This window comes from Pongo pygmaeus, chromosome 20, assembly GCF_028885625.2.
Source record: "Pongo pygmaeus isolate AG05252 chromosome 20, NHGRI_mPonPyg2-v2.0_pri, whole genome shotgun sequence".
Lineage (NCBI taxonomy): Eukaryota > Metazoa > Chordata > Mammalia > Primates > Hominidae > Pongo > Pongo pygmaeus.
Window position 1 is genome coordinate 53132826 of NC_072393.2, and position 18182 is coordinate 53151007.

The 18182-nt window shown below is 51.5% G+C and overlaps 1 protein-coding gene across 8 annotated transcripts in view; it reads right to left on the reverse strand.

Moving 5' to 3' along the window:
* ZC3H4 (zinc finger CCCH-type containing 4) overlaps positions 1-18182 on the reverse strand; it is a 49337-nt gene that overhangs the window by 19374 nt on the left and 11781 nt on the right. For all 8 annotated transcript variants that reach the window (XM_054461912.2, XM_063657229.1, XM_063657230.1 and 5 more), the window contains 7 exons: positions 10520-10739; positions 10100-10210; positions 6409-6631; positions 2852-3006; positions 1789-1885; positions 1529-1668; positions 814-924 (listed from right to left, as the gene is read on the reverse strand). In XM_054461912.2, coding sequence (XP_054317887.2) covers positions 814-924; positions 1529-1668; positions 1789-1885; positions 2852-3006; positions 6409-6631; positions 10100-10210; positions 10520-10739 — 1057 coding nt within the window. The remainder of the gene's footprint in view (positions 1-813; positions 925-1528; positions 1669-1788; positions 1886-2851; positions 3007-6408; positions 6632-10099; positions 10211-10519; positions 10740-18182) is intronic.

Here is an 18182-nt window from a genome sequence, read left to right on the forward strand (position 1 = left end):
CTCTATTAAAAATACAAAAATTAGCCGGGTGTGGTGGCGGGCGGGCACCTATAGTCTCAGCTACTCGGGAGGCTGAGGCACGAGAATCGCTTGATCCCAGGAGGCGGAGGTTGCAGTAAGCCGAGATCACGCCACTGCACTCCAGCCTGGGTGACAGTGAGACTTGGTCTCAAAGGAAAAAACAAATTATTTTATACACAACATTATTTGTTTGAAGCATCTATTTCTTCCCAAGACAGATGCAGGGGTGCAGTGTACCCTGAGCACACATCTGCTGGTGTCTGTTGCTGCCTGAGATACTGGGGTAAGAAGCTGCCGGCAGAACTAATACTGGGTTATTATTATACTTGTTTCCTTCAGAACTCTGTGGTCATTGGTCCATCTTCTGACATTGAACTTTGCTATGAAGTCCAAGGTTAACCTCAGCCTCCCCTCCTCTTCTATTTGGATGCTTTAATCATTCCCCATTCAACCCTGAAGCTCAATAACTTCACCAGGATATGCTGCTGCTTTGCATTCACATCAACCTCCATAATTACGTTTCAGGCTACATGGATTGGTTGAAAATTTTGGCCAAAAAATTCCCCTAAAACCAAAAGTCCTCATCTTCCTGGGGGTCCTCCTCACTCTGAAAGGTAACCTGAGTCTTTCAGGCCCCCCAGGCAGCTCTCAGTATCAGCAAGTCTCCACAAGGACAAGGAAAACAGTCACTCCCACCCACCCTCACCACGGCTCCAGAACATTCTGGAAGCCATTGTCCTCTGGGGGCTGCTGGCCTCCTAGAGGTGCCCAGGAGCTTTCAGCGCTCCTTACCCAGGTGCAGCGCCCTTCCACGAAGTACTTGCAAATGACTTTGCCTTTCTTGTCCGACTGCTGGTGGGGCTTGTCATGGTCACGACTCCGGTAGCTTCCACCACCACCGTCCTGCAATGGACAGGGTGTGGATGTAAAGGGGGATGAAAGGGAAGGGTAGAGATAGGATTGGGGTTAATAAGAAGCACGGGAGAAAGGGATGAGGACTCCCTTAAGACCTCACAAGAGCACCGATGGGCAGGTCGCATCTAACACTGAGGCTGCGTGCACATTTAAGCCCCACGGTGTGGAGTGTTGGTGCCTGGTGAGGAAAAGCTCTAGCCCTTAGAGCTGTTAGCCACTTACACCTCAAGTTCCACACAACTGTGGAAGAACACGTCCACCACACCTAGAGGTGGTGGCATGGGCCTCCATGCAAAACCTTCCACAGCTAACTGGATGGTTCACCTAGAACCTTCTGAACCTCAGAGATGTGTTAGGTATGGCTGCAGGTGCTGCTAACATGGTTTTAAACACAGGGTCTCAGCAGCAGCACATCTCCCCAGGATGACGCTAGTTATCACTGGTTATGCTGGTCAACACTGGCCAGCCCTTTGGGGGGTGGCTCATGGCAGCAAGTGGGACAGGATCAGCTTCACAGAATGACTCATTAAAGGGAAAAAGGGCTAAGAAGGGACCTTGGCCCAAACATCAGATCAGAGTGGAGTCAACTCACGCCCATGTCCTCATCGTAGAAGTCTTCGTCATCGTTCATTCCGCCCTTGTTCATCCCTCCTCGGCTACCACCTCGGCCTCGGCCCCGGCCCATCCCTTTCCCTCGACCTCGGGAGCCCCGGCCACGGCCTCGACTTAGCCCTGCGGAGGGGAGACAGTGTTAAGACCTGCTGACCACCCCCTCCCCACCCCCAGGACTAGATTCCAGCAGCTGCTGGAATCCCTGCCCCCCCAGCGTGTCCTCTCCAGGCCCCTGCCCACCTCGGCCTCGGCTGTCCTTGGAGCGGCGGTACTGGTTCAGCTCCTTGGAGTACTCGTCATAGTCATCGTCTCCCATTGGCTCCTCACTCTCTCCATACTAGAATCCACAGAAGAGGGCAGGAGAGCGTCAGGTAGAGAACAATGAACACTGTCCCCACCTACACACTGCCCCTTTTTGAAGGATGGTGACCATCCAGGGGACTCAACCATAACCCGTCTCCACACAGCCTGACGACAGGTGGTCCCAATCCTTCCCACTGCAGTCTTCACTCTGAAGACCTGCCCCAATAGGCAAACCCAGCATGGAGCCTCCCTACGTACACATCGCTGTGGGGCTCTAAAAGGGAGTGGGCAGTGGACTGTGGACTGGCGTGGAAGGTCTGTGGGTAGGACCAGGATGGCAAGTGCAGTGCACCTGCTGCTCCTCCTCCTGGGTCGGGGCAGGGATGAAGGACCATGTGCCTGGCTGGAAATGTCTCTAGAGGACTTTCAGGAAACTTCTCTCTAGTGACGGGATGTTTTCACAGCACATCCTGTGATACCTCTTCTTTTTCTTTTTTTGAGACAGAGTCTCGCTCTGTCGCCTAGGCTGGAGTGCAGTGGTGCGATCTCGGCTCACTGCAACCTCTGCCTCCCGGGTACAAGTGATTCTCCTGCCTCAGCCTCCTGCATGAATAGCTGGGACTACAGGCGTGGGCTACCATACCCGGCTGATTTTTTGTACTTTTAGTAGAGACAGGGTTTCACCGTGTTAGCCAGGATGGTCTCCATCTCCTGACCTCGTGATCCACCCGCCTCAGTCTCCCAAAGTACTGGGATTACAGGTGTGAGCCACCGCACCCGGCCGATACCTTTTCTACTTTAAACCACGTGAAGGTTTTATCTATTCCAAAATGATAAATTAGTATTTTTAAACACATACATCTGCCCTCTGAGGCTTCCCTTCCTTCAGAAGGGCCGTATGTCTTCCTACCTTAGCCTCACAGCCTCTACCAGCAGTGCTCACGCCCCGGAAAGCCCACCAGCCTCACCCCGACGTCCCCAGGGCCAGAGGAAACCTTACGTCCATCTCTTCCTCGTAGAAATCCTCTTCGTCCTCCAGGTGGTCTCCTCCCATAGAGCCTCTGCCCCTGCCTCGGCTGCCCCTGCCCATGCCGCGGCCTCGCGATCCTCCACGGCTTCCTCGGCCCCTGTAGCCCCGGCCCCGGCCTCGGCTGCCTGCATGGAGATTCAGATAGTGAGCCTCCAGCAGGAGCAGATGCCACCAGCAAGAAAGAAGACAACCCACATTTTGCTCCTGAAGTCAGTCACTTCAGCCTCCTCCTCCTCCTCCAAGAAGCCTTCCTAGATGCCCCAGGTAGGCTAGTGGACCCTCTGGTTCTCTCAATGGGGGTCCCTCAGCACGCCAGACACACAGCTACTCCAGTACTCACTCCCCTTCCTCACAGGGACTTGTCCACTGAGAGCTGCACTGTCCAATATGACAAACACCAGCCCACGGGCTAATGAGCAACTAACACGTCTGGTCCAAACTACAAGATGCTAGCCTTGAAGTCTGACAAGACTAGCTAGCCCTGTAGTTTGGACTTGTGATTTAGACAAGAGTCCAAAACACACACTGGACTTCAAAGACTTAGTTAAAAAAAAAAAAGAGGCTGGGTGTGGTGGCTCATGCCTGTAATCCCAGCACTCTGGGAGGCTGAAGTGGGCAGATCACCTGAGGTCAGGAGATCGAGACCATCCTGGCCAACATGCTGAAATCTTGTTTCTACTAAAAATAGAAAAATTAGCCAGATGTGGTGGCGTGCCTGTAATCCCAGTTACTCAGGAGGCTCAGGTGGGAGAACTGCTTGAACCAGGGAGGCAGAGGCTGCAGTAAGCTGAGAATGCGCCACTGCACTCCAGCTTGGGCAACAGAGTGAGACCCTGTCTCACTCACACACACACACACACACACACACACACAAATGCAAGTGAGAAAGAATATATCTCATTTGTCTAATTTGATTACATGTTGAAGTAAGATTTTAAACATATTAGGTTGAAAACAGATTATCAAAATTAATTTAATTGGTTTCACTTTTTTCTTCACTTAAAAAAAAAAAGAGTGGCCAGGTGCAGTGGCTCAATCCTATAATCTCAGCACTTTGGGAGGCCCAGTTGGGCAGATCACTTGAGAACAGGAGTTCGAGACAAGCCTGGCCAACATAGCAAAACCCCATCTCTACTAAAAATACAAAAAATTAGGCCAGGCGCAGTGGCTCACACCTGTAATCCCAGCACTTTGGGAGGCCAAGGCAGGTGGATTGCCTGAGCTCAGGAGTTCAAGACCAGATTGGGCAACACAGTGAAACCCATTTCTACTAAAAATAAAAAGCCAGGCGTGGTGGTGCAGGCCTGTAATCCCAGCTACTAGGGAGGCTAAGGCATGAGAATTGCTTGAACCTGGGAGGCGGAAGTTGCAGTGAGCCAACATGGTGCCACCGCACTCCAGCCTGAGTGACAGAGTGACTCTGTCTCAAAAAAAATAAATAAATAGGCTGGGCGCAGTGGCTCACGTCTGTAATCCCAGCACTTTGGGAGGCTGAGGGGGGTGGATCACGAGGTCAGAAGATCGAGACCATCCTGGCTAACATGGTGAAACCTCGTCTCTACTAAAACTACAAAAAATTAGCCGGGCGTGGCGGCAGGCGCCTGTAGTCCCAGCTACTCAGGAGGCTGAGGCAGGAGAATGGCGTGAACCCGGGAGGCGGAGGTTGCAGTGAGTCGAGATCGTGCCACTGCACTCCAGCCTAAGCGACAGAGCGAGACTCCATCTCAAAAAAAAAAAATAATAAATAAATAAATAAATAAGCTAGGCGTGGTGGCACATGCCTGTAATCCCAGTTACTTGCGGGAGTGAGGCACAAGAATTGCTTGAACCCGGCCGGGCGCGGTGGCTTACGCCTGTAATCCCAGCACTTTGGGAGGCCAGGTGGGCGCATCACAAGGTCAGGTCAAGAGATCGAGACCACCCTGGCCAACATGCTGAAACCCCATCTCCATTAAAAATACAAAAAAAGCCGGGCATGGTGGTAGGCGCCTGTAATCGCAGCTACTTGGGAGGCTGAGGCAGGAGAATCGCTTGAACCCTGGAGGTGGAGGTTGCAGTGAGCCGAGATTGCGCCATTGCACTCCAGCCTGGGCAAAAAGAGTGAAACTCTGTCTCAAAAAAAAAAAAAAAAAAAGAATTGCTTGAACCCGGGAGGCAGAGGGTAGAGGTTGCAGTGAGCCTAAATCGTGCCACTGCACTCCAGAATGGGTGACAGAGCAAGACTCTATCTCCCAATAAACAAAAAAGAGTGATGGGATCTTGTTGTGTTACCCAGGCTGGCCTCCAACTCCCAGGCTCAAGTGATTCTCCCACCTCCATCTCTCAAGTAGCTGGGACTATCCAGTGTCCTTTTCACTTTTTAAATGTGGCTACCAGAAAATGTAAACGACATGGTGGCTTCCAATCTATTTCTACTTGACAGCACTGGTCTAGGATCTCCCCAAAGCACAGGGGCTGCCCCAGGGAGATGTCCAAGAAAGACTGCTAGAAGAACGAATGGGCCGGGCACAGTGGCTCACGCCTGTAATCCCAGCACTTTGGGAGGCCAAGGCAGGCAGATCACGAGGTCACGAGATCGAGACCAGCCTGACCAACACGGTGAAACCCCGTCTCTACTAAAAATACAAAAACTAGCTGGGCGTAGTGGCACGTGCTTGTAATCCCAGCTACTCAGGAGGCTGAGGCAGGAGAATTGCTTGAACCCGGAAAGCGGAGGTTGCAGTAAACCGAGATCGTGCCAGTGCACTCCAGCCTGGCGACAGGGCAAGAATCCGTCTCAAAAAAAAAAAAAGAATGAATGAACAGCTACTCAACAAGCTGGGCCTCAGGCAGGGCTCACAAGTCTGAGAACCCCTGAACTGGAAGATTCCAGAAGCCACTCTCAGGCTGGGCAGTCTTTCTGGCAGGAGATGGTTCGACAGTTCTTTTTTGTTGCTTTTGTTGGCCAGGCTGGTCTCGAACTCCTGACCTTAGGTGATCCGCCAGCCTCGGCCTCCCAAAGTGCTGAGATTACAGGCACGAGCCACTGCGCCGACAGAGATGTGTTCTAAGAGGCCAGTCAGGGCTACCGTGTCTCTGGTGCTCAAGCCTCCTCCACCTTCCTCCCAAAGGACACAGGTTCAAGGTTCAGAGGTGTGGCAGTGGCAAGGACTGCAGTCACACCTGGTCAGGTGATGGGGCTGGGAGAATGGGGGAGCACTGCTGTGGGGTGTGGCAGCCAGCTGTCAGTGACCCTGGCCCAGGTGAGAGAGAAGCTGTTCCCTTCTTCCCCCACAGCTGACCAGGAAGTGACCTTTCAGGCACGCTGGCCTTCTCCCTGCCTCACACCAGCCTGGTACCACCCCAACCACAGCCCAGCAGGTGATCTCTCTGGTCTCCTGTGCCATGCACATGCAGATCCCGGCCCTTCTTTGTACACTTATCCCAACCCTAAGTGACCAAACTTGAGGCTCTGTGAGACCAGGCCACCCGGGTTGGACCGGGTGGCTCCGATGCCCCAGAGGAGAAACTGTCAGGGCAGGGCTCACCTCGGCCGCGGCTGCTGCCCTCCTTGGCACGCCGGTACTGGTTCAGCTCTTTGGTGAAGTCGTCGTAGTCCTCCTTGCCCATGTCCTCCTCCTCGTCGCCCTCATATTCCCCATACTGCTCATTCTCGTAGTCCTCGTACATGCCATAACTCTTGCTGTCCATCTTGGAGTAAGCCTTCTTGGGCAGGGGCGTGGCATGCGATGGGGGGTACTGCTGGTGGGACTGCGTCCCAGAGATGGGGAGAAGAGGTGAGCCGGATCCCACAGCCGCGGGTGCAGACTACCAAGATACCCAGGGTTCCCTAAACGAACATGTCTGTCTGGGTGTCGCTACTGTCCCAGGGTTGCACTGCTGGTCTCCAGCCCCTCTGGGGACTGGTTCTCATACCAGGGAGTGGGAGTAGCAGCGGGCCCAAGTGTTTCTGTTCTTCATAAAGGGCCAGAACTAGAAAGAAAACAGAATCACAGACCCCCGATCCCTGAAGAACGAAGGGGAGGAGAAGGGAGCATTTCCCAAGGATGCAGAGCAAGCACACGGGGAGGGGCCTGGGAAGCAGGCGGGGCTGCTCAGTCACAATTTTCCTAGGGCCCTGGAATTCAATAAATGGCCTGCTTGGCAGCCAGGCTAGACAGCCATCTCAAATGACGCTTTCCAAAGTGTGGTAATGCCAAGTGGTGCTAGAAGAAGTTAAAGATACTCATAAAAACGGAAGCAACCAAGACATCCTTCAACAGGTAAATGGATAACAAACTGGTATATCCAGACAATGGAGTAATGATGAATATGTAACAATAAAGTGTGTATTGGGCAAAACCCAAAGAACTACACAACCCTAAGTAATAACAATGTATCAATACCGGCTCATCAATTCTAACAAAGTTACCACAACAATGTAAGACATTGGTAATGGGAAACTGGAGGCAGGGAAGGGGGCAGGCGGAGGGGAGAAGAGAACTCTACTACTACCTGCTCAATTTTGAATAAACTTAAAACAGATCTAAAAAATAAAGTTGGGGGGCTGAGCGCGGTGGCTCATGCCTGTAATCCCAGCACTTTGGGAGGCCGAGGCGGGCAGATCACGAGGTCAGGAGAGGGAGACGAGCCCAGCCAACGTCGCGAAATGCGATCTCTACTAAAAATGCAAAAATGCAACAATAACAACAACAAAAAACAGCCGAGTGTGGGGCAGGCACCTGTAATCCCAGCTACTTGAGAGGCTGAGGCAGGAGAATTGCTTGAACCCGCGAGGCAGAGGTTGCAGCGGAGATTCCACCATTGCACTCCAGCCAGGGTGACACAGCGAAACAACACCTCAAAAAAATTAAAATAAAGTCCGGGCACAGTGGCTCACACCTGTAATCCCAGCACTTTGGGAGGCCCAGGTGGGCAGATCTCTTGAGGTCAGGAGTTCCAGACCAGCCTGGCCAACATGGTGAAACCCAGTCTCTACTAAAAATACAAAATGAATTAGCCGGGCATGGTGACTGGCGCCTCTAATCCCAGCTACTCGGGAGACTGAGGTGTGAGAATCACTTGAACCCGGGAGGCAGAGGATGCTGTGAGCCAAGATTGCGTCACTGCACTCCAGCCTGGGTGACAGAGCGAGACTCCGTCTCAAAAAAAATTAAAATTAAAATTAAAAAAAAAAAAATAAAGTTGGGCCAAGCGTGGTGGCTCACGCCTGTAATCCCAGCACTTTGGGAGGCCAAGGCAGGCAGATCACAAAGTCAGGAGTTCGAGACCAGCCTGGCCAACATAGTGAAACCCCGTCTCTACTAAAAATACAAAAAAAAAAAAAAAAATTAGCCAGGTGTGGTGGTGGGCGCCTGTAATCCTAGCTACTTGAGAGGCTGAGGCAGGAGAATCACTTGAACCTGGGAGGCAGAGGTTGCAGTGAGCCGAGATCGTGCCACTGCACTCCAGCCTGGGCAACAGAGTGAGATCCCATCTCAATAAATAAATAAACAAACAAACAAACAATAAAGCCCACTAATTTTTAAAAATCCGTATTACAGAAAAACAGGACAATGCAAAATACAGCTAGATACACAGACACACATACAAGTACTTTAGCAGATCTTTAAAATGCCTCCAGCTCTAGTTCATAAAAAGCACACAATGTTCCCTCCATTTCCTGCCTCCCTCAGGTTTGAAGGCCGAACCTACACCAGTAGATCAATCTCAACTATGGTATTGGACAATGAATCATTTGTTGTGATGGATGATGTCGGGTCATGGGACACCTGGGACAGCTTTAAAGACCTACCAACTTTAAAACATTTCTCAACTGGCCAGGCACGGTGGCTCTCGCCTGTAATCCTAGCACTGTGGGAGGCCAAGGCGGGCGGATCACCTGAGGTCAGGAGTTCGAGGGCAGCCTGGCCAACACTGTGAAACTCTGTCTCTACTAAAAATACAAAAATCAGCCGGGCAAGGTGGCGCATGCCTGTAATCCCAGCTACTCGGGAGGCTGAGACAGCAGAATCGCTTGAACCCGAGAGGTGGAAGTTGCAGTGAACTGAGACTGCCCCACTGCACTCCAGCTTAGGTGACAGAGCAAGACTCCATCTCAATAAATAAATAAATAAATAAACAAAACAAAACATTTCTCATCCAAACCTAGACACCCAGGTGCCAACGAATACTGGGTAAAGTAATCATAAGATGATTTGCGGCCAGGCGCAGTGGCTCACACCTGTAATCCCAGCACTTTGGGAGGCCGAGGCAGGCGGATCACGAGGTCAGGAGATGGAGACCATCCTGGCTGACATGGTTAAATCCTGTCTCTACTAAAAATACAAAAAATTGACCGGGCGTGGTGGCAGGTGCCTGTAGTCCCAGCTACTCAGGATGCTGAGGCAGAAGAATGGTGCGAACCCAGGAGACAGAGCTTGCAGTGAGCTGAGATTGCACCACTGTACTCCAGCCTGGGTGACAGAATGAGACTCTGCCTCAAAAAAAAAAAAAAAGATGATTTGCTCTTCTCTTATGGGATTTTCTGGGGGAAGAAATAGTATACAAACTGAACAAATAATTTAAATTGCTGCTTGAAATGAGAGCGACAGTGGCCGAGTATCTAACCTCTGCCTACTGGCTACTTGAGAACATTTCATTCTCTTGCCAATTTCCCAAAAAGGTCATTTGTTAACAGTGGAAGCCAGTCAGCCATGACGTGGACCACTCAGCATCTTTCTCTGAGACATACAGGGCCTTGCTAAGGCCGCAGGGAGAAGGCTCGAGAGCATGCCTCATGGAGGTCAGCTAGGGCCTGGGTTCAAATCCCAGGTCCTCTACTTCAGAGCTGGGCAACCCTGTTGAAATTTTCTTTTCCTTTTGAGACAGGATCTTGCTCTGTCACCCAGGATAGAGTACAGTGGCTGATCATAGCTCACTGCAACCTTAAACTTCTGGGCTCAAGGGATCTTCTCACCTCTGCCTCCTGAGTAGCTGAACTACAGGCATGCCAGGTTAATTTATTTTTTGTGGAGTCTCACTTGGTTGTCTAGGCTGCCTTGTTTAAAGTGTCTAAGTCTCAGTTTCCTCACTCATAAAATGGGGATTAAACTAATACCTGATGGCCCAGGACTGAAACTCACAAAAAATGCCCAGAACACACCAAGTGCTCAAGAAACACAAGCAGTTGAACTCCTCCCGGCCCCAGAGCTCAGGCAGGGCACGCCAGTCACTCACCGGCGCATACGGGGGGCTGTACTCTCTGTACTTGCGGTGCCCTTTCTCACTGGGGCTGAAATCCGAGTCATCTGAGAAGTCAGAGAAGTCATCGCTAGAAGAAGCATGGCGCTGTAATGACAGGGGAAGGAGACTCAGCAACCCTACTGCAGGCGGGCCACTCGGGCGCAGTCAGCCTCAGGACAAACTATGCTGGCATGTGCCGCAGGGCTCCGCACTTCACCTGAAACACCTCACCTGGGGCACTTAGTGGCAACGGAGCATAAGCTACGAACTCTTTTAAAAAAGGTCTTTATCCAATTTGAGATAAGCAAAGGCATTAAGAGTGCCCTCTGGGGTGGACAGCAAAAGCTCAGCCCCTGGGGCTCTCAGTCAGGCCCGATGCCAGGCAGTGGCAGTCCCAGTGAATTTCCAACCTACTTTGTGCTTGGATTTCCTCCTCTTCTTCGACCTCCTTTTCTCTTTCTCCCGCTCTTTCTTCCGTTTCCGCTTCAGTCTCCTGTGGGACTTCTCCTCGTCTGAATCACTGTGATGCTTCTCCCCTTTTTCTTTCCGGCTTCTCTCAGGCCCTCCGGAGGTATCCTGGGTCTCCTCTGCCCCATCATCTTCCAATTCTCCTTCTTCCAACTCTCCATCTTCCCTACAAACAAACCCCAATCCCACCATGAACACAGGGTTTGAGAGGAGACCTCCTAGGGTTCTGGGCTGGCCAAGGCTGACAGGAACCGAGAGCCTGACTGCTGTGAGCGAAGTGAGACCCTGGGAGGACATAGGGGCCATGGCCTCTTGTTCCATCCCTTATCCTCCCCCTGAAAGAACTGTGCTTGCTCCAGTCTAACCTGGCTGGGGGAGGGGTAGGAGTTTAAGGGCATTACCACTAACACCGGGACACATCTACGCCAGATTTCCCAACAGGACTAGTGTTCTTAAAAGAAACCGACAAGGTGCTGTGGTCACATAAGCGGGAAGAGCCCCATCTTCGGGATTCACAATGCTTAACGCTGCAGAACTTCCAGGAAGCCCCACAGTCCAGAAACCCACACAGCTCTGCTGTGAAGCACTTGGGGCACTTCTAAACCTTGCTTGACCACAGAAGTACCTCTCCCAGGGAGCACAGACCCGCATCCCCTCCCTCCCAGGCCCAGGATCGCCTGCTGGGCCCTGGGCCCCAGTGAGCTGGGCGTCAGTGCTACCTGAGGCTGAGGGCGGTGGCTGTGCATCGTGGAGAGGGCCTCGGTTCTGAACCAGGGGTGGCCCCAAGCTACCTGGGACCCACCCACAGGCAGGCCTGGGCTGTGGCCTGAGAACCCTCAAAGTACTTTATTACAAAAGCCCCATGAGAACCGCTGGAAACAGGCTCAGAGTCCCAGGTCACCAGGTCTGACCCACCCTCGTCAGTCCCACACCTCTGGGCTGGAGGCAAGCAAACACTGAGCAGCTGGAGGAGGGGGGACGGATCCCAGGCCCCTCCTGAGGGCCTCACATGATACCGGCCCTGCTTTCTCTCCCTCCTCTGACTCACCTCCAGATACTGGAACCCCTTCTGGCTCCCCATCTTACACTCTTCCAATTCCCCCATGTCACCCCCATCTCCAGGACTTTAAAAGTGCTCTCCAAACATGACAGACACTGCCCAGTGGACATTCTGCATATGTAAATATCTATGGGGTGGGGCAGAAGTGAGGGAAGAAATTGGGTTCAGGAGGGGGAGGCTGGAAAAAGAATCCAGTTTTTGAGCCAAACCCACAGACACAGTGTTCACAAGTACAGGAGTTGGTAAAGGAAAAAAACAATTTTTTTGAATAATTTTAAAAAGCTCCCAAAGTTCCCCATGAATGACCACAAAAAGGCTTGCGTGAGAGCATCCAACTCCTTCCGTCTCAATTAACTAGGACACAAAGAGAAGTGATGTAAGGAGGAAACATCACGAGCCCAGGCCCCAAAAGGTTAGCCACAAATGGAGCTATCTCTGCGGAAAGGCCCGCAGCTGCCCAAGTGGGAGCCAATGCATTAGGCGTGTTTGCCTGAAGGTTCCAGGGCATGTGGCAGACTCCTCCCAGGACCCTCCACTGTCCTTTCACTCACGTCCCTCCCTTTGTCTGCCTCGGGGCTGCTCCCCAAACATCAAGGAGCGCCTCAAGAGCAGCTTTTTCTATGAACTCTCACTCCCAGTTCAAAGGGGATGGATTCTATTTCAAACCCAAGTGGCTCAGCCCCACAGATACCCCTGGGCAGAGGTCAAGGGCAACTCTCAAAACAGAATGCAGGACACAAAACTCTTTCTGCTGCTTCAAAGGCAACAACAACACAGGTGACCTGACCCATGTGCACCTTGTGTTGCTTCCCCGACTAGCAAACTTGGAATGGGGCGGGGGCGCAGGCTGCAGTCCTGACAAGGGAGGTGACTTCCTGCTGGGGTGCGGCCCACAGAAACCAGGCGTCGAGCAAAGTCCTCACTGGACGCCTCACCCACACTGAAAGGGCCACATGACTGGGAAAACTGGTTTTGTCCCAAGGGAGAAGCTGTTACTCAGTGACATGGCAAACTTCCCGCCGCCAGGAGCTGTGCAGACACTGGGAGGTGGCACCCTGATGGGAATACTGGGGGCGGGCCAGGGCCGCACCTCAAGAGAAACTCAGGGACAGATGGACAGACTGAGCGGGAGAAGGCCTGGGACAGACTGGAGGTGTACACGCTGGGGTTCCATAAAGAAAAGCTAAGAACAACATTACTCTCGACACTTAAGTCTAGAAGGGATAAAGCTGAGAGGGACATGATCACCACCCAGGCCACTAATATTTTAAATGCCATATCTGTGCCAGGTTGCTTGACTACCTCCTTTTCTGCACTGACAAGAAACTTGGTCCACAAGGCAGGTGCCTGATCATCAGGGCTGGGTCAGCTGAGCCGGAGTGGGTGGCAGCCTCAGCACACCCTCCCTTATGTCCAACAACGCCGCACAGCAAGCGACAGTCTTGCCCAGGGTCAGCTGAGGCCTCCTTCCCTGTCCTGATGCCACCCGCTGGCTTGGACGAAGGTACAGGCTACTCTACATCTACTCTACATCTAACACCTGTGGGTAGAGGACAAAAAACCATTCAAGGAACTCCAAGAGCCTTAACCATCATCCAGAATGATTCTAGAAAGGAATCACCAAGGTAGAGAAGTGCAGCATTCAAATCCACCCTACAAAGACCTGAGCCAAAGAGGGATTCTGCACATTATCGATATTAACAGCTCCAGGCACGTCTGGGCTCAAAGAGAATCAACCATACAACTTTTCACAAAACAGACAGTGACTACTTGAAATTTTGTTTCCCTAGAGTTGAGAGAGGCAGAGAAATACGTAGGATTTTTTTGTTGTTGTTAAATTGCTGCTGGTTGATGAAAGGGCACTGAGACAGCGACAATAAACAGATCGCTGCATTCTCAGGGCCATCTGGCCATGTCATGCTCTCAAGCCCCTCTGAGCCCTGGGCTAACCTCTGTCCACAGTCACCTCAGGGGGTCCCCCCTCACGACACCTAAGATGCCCTCCTAGCTAAACGTCCTGCGTGAACACGAGGTCTTGACTATATTCTTCAAACTCGGTTCAACAGAAAGCAAAAAGAAAGGAAGTCAAGCCAACTGGGAATCCCGTGGGCCACCGGCGCGACGGCACAAAGGCGGTCTCGACAAAACAGCAACCAGGTTTCAGCGATGCCACTTAACAGACTGCCGGCAAAATCCGTGTCAGAGTGGGATTAAATACCGAGGGAACATGCTTAATAGACCTCGACATAATCCCCCAAGAAAAGTAGGGGAAGCCTCACTGCGCTAATCATTTCAATCTAGACCTGCCAAACTCTCTTGAGCCAAGTAAGCAGGAGAAAAGCCTGCCGCGGCGGCCTGTGTAGGGAGCACTCTATTCCCAGAGCCTGGATTGGCAATGCCTGACATGGCTGCACTCGGTCTGCTGCCCAGAGCCCTCGGGGACAGGAAAGCAACCACCCTGGGAGACCGACTTGGAATTAGCCCCCATGAGGAAATGGGAAGAGGCCAACGCCTTGCCTTGAGCCAGTCCTGCCCCGTACCTCCCGGACAAAGCTCCCGGGTATTTCAGTTCCCATTTTCAGAGCTGGCTGCTCCTCCCCCTGGGTCAAAGAACAGATCTGGACGCCCACTCTAAGGAACAGGTCAACTCCACAGGGCCCACAAAGCATGCTGGGTTCAGCACACACCACGGACTTGGCAAAAACAGTGCTTGGTAAAGACATTTCATGTTCAGACCGGGTGTGGTGGCTCATGCTTGTAATCCTAGCACTTCGGGAGGCCAAAGCAGGCGGATCACTTGAGGTCAGGAGTTCGGGACCAGCCTGGCCAACACGGCAAAACCCTGTCTCTACCAGTAATACAAAAATTAGCTGGGCGCGATGGTGGGTGCCTGTAATTCCAGCTACTCGGGAGGCTGAGGCACAAGAACTTGAACCTGGGAGGCAGAGACTGCAGTAAGCCAAGATTGTGCCATTGCACTCCAGCTTGCGAGACAGAGTGAAACTGTGTCTCAAAAAAAAAAAACAAACCAAAACTGTAATCCCAGCACTTTGGGAGGCCAAGGCAGGCAGATCACCTGAGGTCAGGAGTTCGAGACTAGCCTTGCCAACATGGCGAAACTCCGTCTCTACTAAGAATGCAAAAATTAGACCAGTGAAGTGGTGGGTGCCTGTAGTCCCAGCTACTCAGGAGGCTGAGGTAGGAGAATCACTTGAACCTGGGAGGTGGAGGTTGCAGCGAGCCAAGATCGTGCCACTGCACTCCAGTCTGGGTGACAGAGCTAGAGACTCGGTTTCAAAAAACAAAACAAAACAAAAGATATTTCATGTCCAAAGTAGACATGATATTTCAAAGGAGATATTTCACATGGCCTCGTCCAGCAGCCTACAGATTCGGGCCTCATGCTCCTTTCTGCAGACCAAGTAACTCAACCAGCTCCACCTCTTCTCTAGAGTATGCTCTTAGTCTGTAACCTGAGCCTTGCTTTTCTGATCTACTGAATGGGATAACAGCAGCACCTATCTCAAGGGCTGTGAAGGTTAAATGAAATAATAGGGACAAAGCCCTTGACATGAGGAACAGGCACAAAGAAAGGAGCAGCTATTGGTTGTAAGAACCAGCTAGCATGACGGCATCTCTCCACGGAAAGCCCTAACTGGCTGGAATGCTAACTGGGAAGCATGTTCTCTATAAGAAAGCTACAGCCAGGGCCGGGCGCGGTGGCTCACGCCTGTAATCCCAGCACTTTGGGAGGCCGAGGTGGGCGGATCATGTGAGGTCAGGAGTTCGAGACCAGCCTGACCAACATGGAGAAACCCCATCTTTACTCAAAATACAAAATTAGACAGGCATGGAAGAACATGCCTGTAACCCGAGCTACTCAGGAGGCTGAGGCAGGAGAATCGCTTGAACCTGGGAGGCGGAGGCAGGAGAATCGCTTGAACCTGGGAGGCGCAGGTTGCAGTGAGCCGAGATCACGCCACTGCACTCCAGCCTGGGCAACAAGAGCGAAACTCCGTCTCAAAAAAAAAAAAAAAAAAGGAAAAAAGAAAGCTGCAGCCAGCTCTTCCTGACGGACACTGCTTACTGCTCATCAACAAGTTCTTTCTACTTGGTCACAACCACGCATATACTGTTCTCCCAACCCATCCTGCTGACAAAACTGACAAAAGCAACGTCTCCCCTTCCTCAGCTCTAATCTAGGCAGTACCAGAAGCCACCAAGTGGCTAATCGAGACAAAAAGGCGTAGGGAGAGCTGAGCCCTGGGAAGGAACAAAGGCTTCTTACAGAAATGAAGCTTGGCAACATGGCAGCTCTCTAGACAAGAGGGTTGGACGAAAGCTGAAAAGGGCCCAGGGTTTATGGATCAACCTGGTTTACAAGAGTTAAAAAAAAAAAAAAAAAAAAGGCAAAGTACAACACAAAAGATGGAAACTCATGGGAACAGCGGCTGTTACCTTAAGATCATGAGAGCCCTTGATAAGAGGCGGCTAGGTTAATGTGAAGGTCAAGGTTATGATCATTAACTGCCCAGACTCTCAACAAATTGCCCGGGTAGGCTCTGAATGACCCATTAACTAGGGACAAAATTACAAAAATTACAAGGAGGAGCCGCCTCTTCAAATGTTTAACAACCAGCCTAAATGCGGAAGTCCAGGATCCCCAAGTCCGATTCTGCGGCACAGTCGTTTACTAGGATTGAAGGCGCAGGGCCTTCGCTTTAGAAATTCAGCTCAGGGCTCATGCCTAAGAAAGGCCTCCAAGACCTTCCCTTGAGTTAGGACGTAATGAAGCAGTCATAGGAGAAACCTCACTGAGGGATTTTCAGAGCCAGGAAATTCTTGAAATAGACCTCTGGGTCTTGCATATGCTTTTCAGTGTCCTTACTACACAGGTTCATCAACCAGAAACCAAGAACAAACGTGCTCTGTGTCTCCTTTTCTTCAGCATTCTCAGGTGTCATCACAGCCTGCTCTGTGACGTCATGCCATTTCCATGGTAACGTGCCTACGCCACGGCAACCACCCAAGTGAGGCACAAAACTGGAGGAGAGAAGTCCAGCCATCAGCATCTGTACCCTGTACCCCACACCCTCACTTCAACATAAGACAGTCTACCCACTGCTGGCATCTAGATACGAAAACACCTACTGGTGGATGTGACGGTAGGAGAAATTGGAGCCATCTGAACCCAGCCCGGGTATTTAAGATATTAATTGTTAATCTTGCTAGGAATGAGTTTTCTAGTAAGGTTTTTTTTGTTTTGTTTTATTGTCTTTTCTTTCGAGACGGGGGTCTCACTCTGTCACCCAGGCTGGAGTGCAGTGGTGTGATTTCGGCTCACTGCAACCTCCGCCTCCTGGGTTCAAGTGATTCTCATTCCTCAGCCTCCTGAGTAGCTGGGATTACTGACACCTGCCACCACGCCCAGATAATTTTTGTATTTTTAGTAGAAACAGGGTTTCGCCATGTTGGCCAGGCTGGTCTCGAACTCCTGACCTCAGGTGATCTGCCTGCCTCAGCCTCCCAAAGTGCTGGGATTACAGGTATGAGCCAACACGCCCGGCCTGTAGTTATGTTTTTAAATAATCATAAAGTTAGAGATTCATACTGAAGAAATCTACAGGTACAGGCCAGACACAGTGGCTCATGCCTGTAATCCCAGCATTTTGGGAGGCCAATGGAGGCAGATCACTTGAGCCCTGGAATTTGGGACCAGCCTGGGCAACATGAGAAAACCCCATCTCTACAAAAAATACAAAAATTAGCCTGGCAGCACGTGCTTGTAGTCCCAGCTACTCAAGAGGCTAAGGCGAGAGGATCGATTCAGCCAGTAGGTCGAGGCTGCAGTGAGCTATGATTGCACCACTGCCCTCCAGCCTGGGCAACAGAGTGAGACCCTGTCAGACTGCTTGAGCCCAGGAGTCAGAGACCAGCCTGGGCAACACAGTGAGACCCCGTCTCTACAAATAATTTAAAGACAGGGTCTCTCTATGTTGCCCAGGCTGGTCTTGAACTCTTGGACTAAAGCTTGCCTTGGCCTTCTCCTGCCTTGGCCTCCCAAAGTTCTGGGATTAGAGGCATGAGCCATTGCACCCAGCCTCTATAAATAACTAAAAAAAAATTTTTCTCCATAATAAAAAGTTAAGAAAGAAGTTCTGGCCAGGCACGGTGGCTCATGCCAGTAATCCCAGCACTTTGGGAGGCTGAGGCAGGCGGACCACTAGGTCAGGAGTGCGAGACCAGCCTGACCAACATGGAGAAACCCCATCTCTACTAAAAATACAAAAATTAGCTGGGCATGGTGGTGCACGACTGTAATTCCAGCAACTCAGGAGGCTGAGGCAGGAGAATCACTTGAACCTGGGGAGGCAGAGGTTGCAATGAGCGGAGATCGCACCACTGCACTCCAGCCTGGGCAACAGAGCAAGACTCTGTCTCGAAAAAATAAAAAAAAAAATTAGCCAGGCATGGTGGCACACGCCTGTAGTCCCAGCTACTTGGGAGACTGAGGCAGGAGAATTGCTTGAACCCATGAGGTGGAGGCTG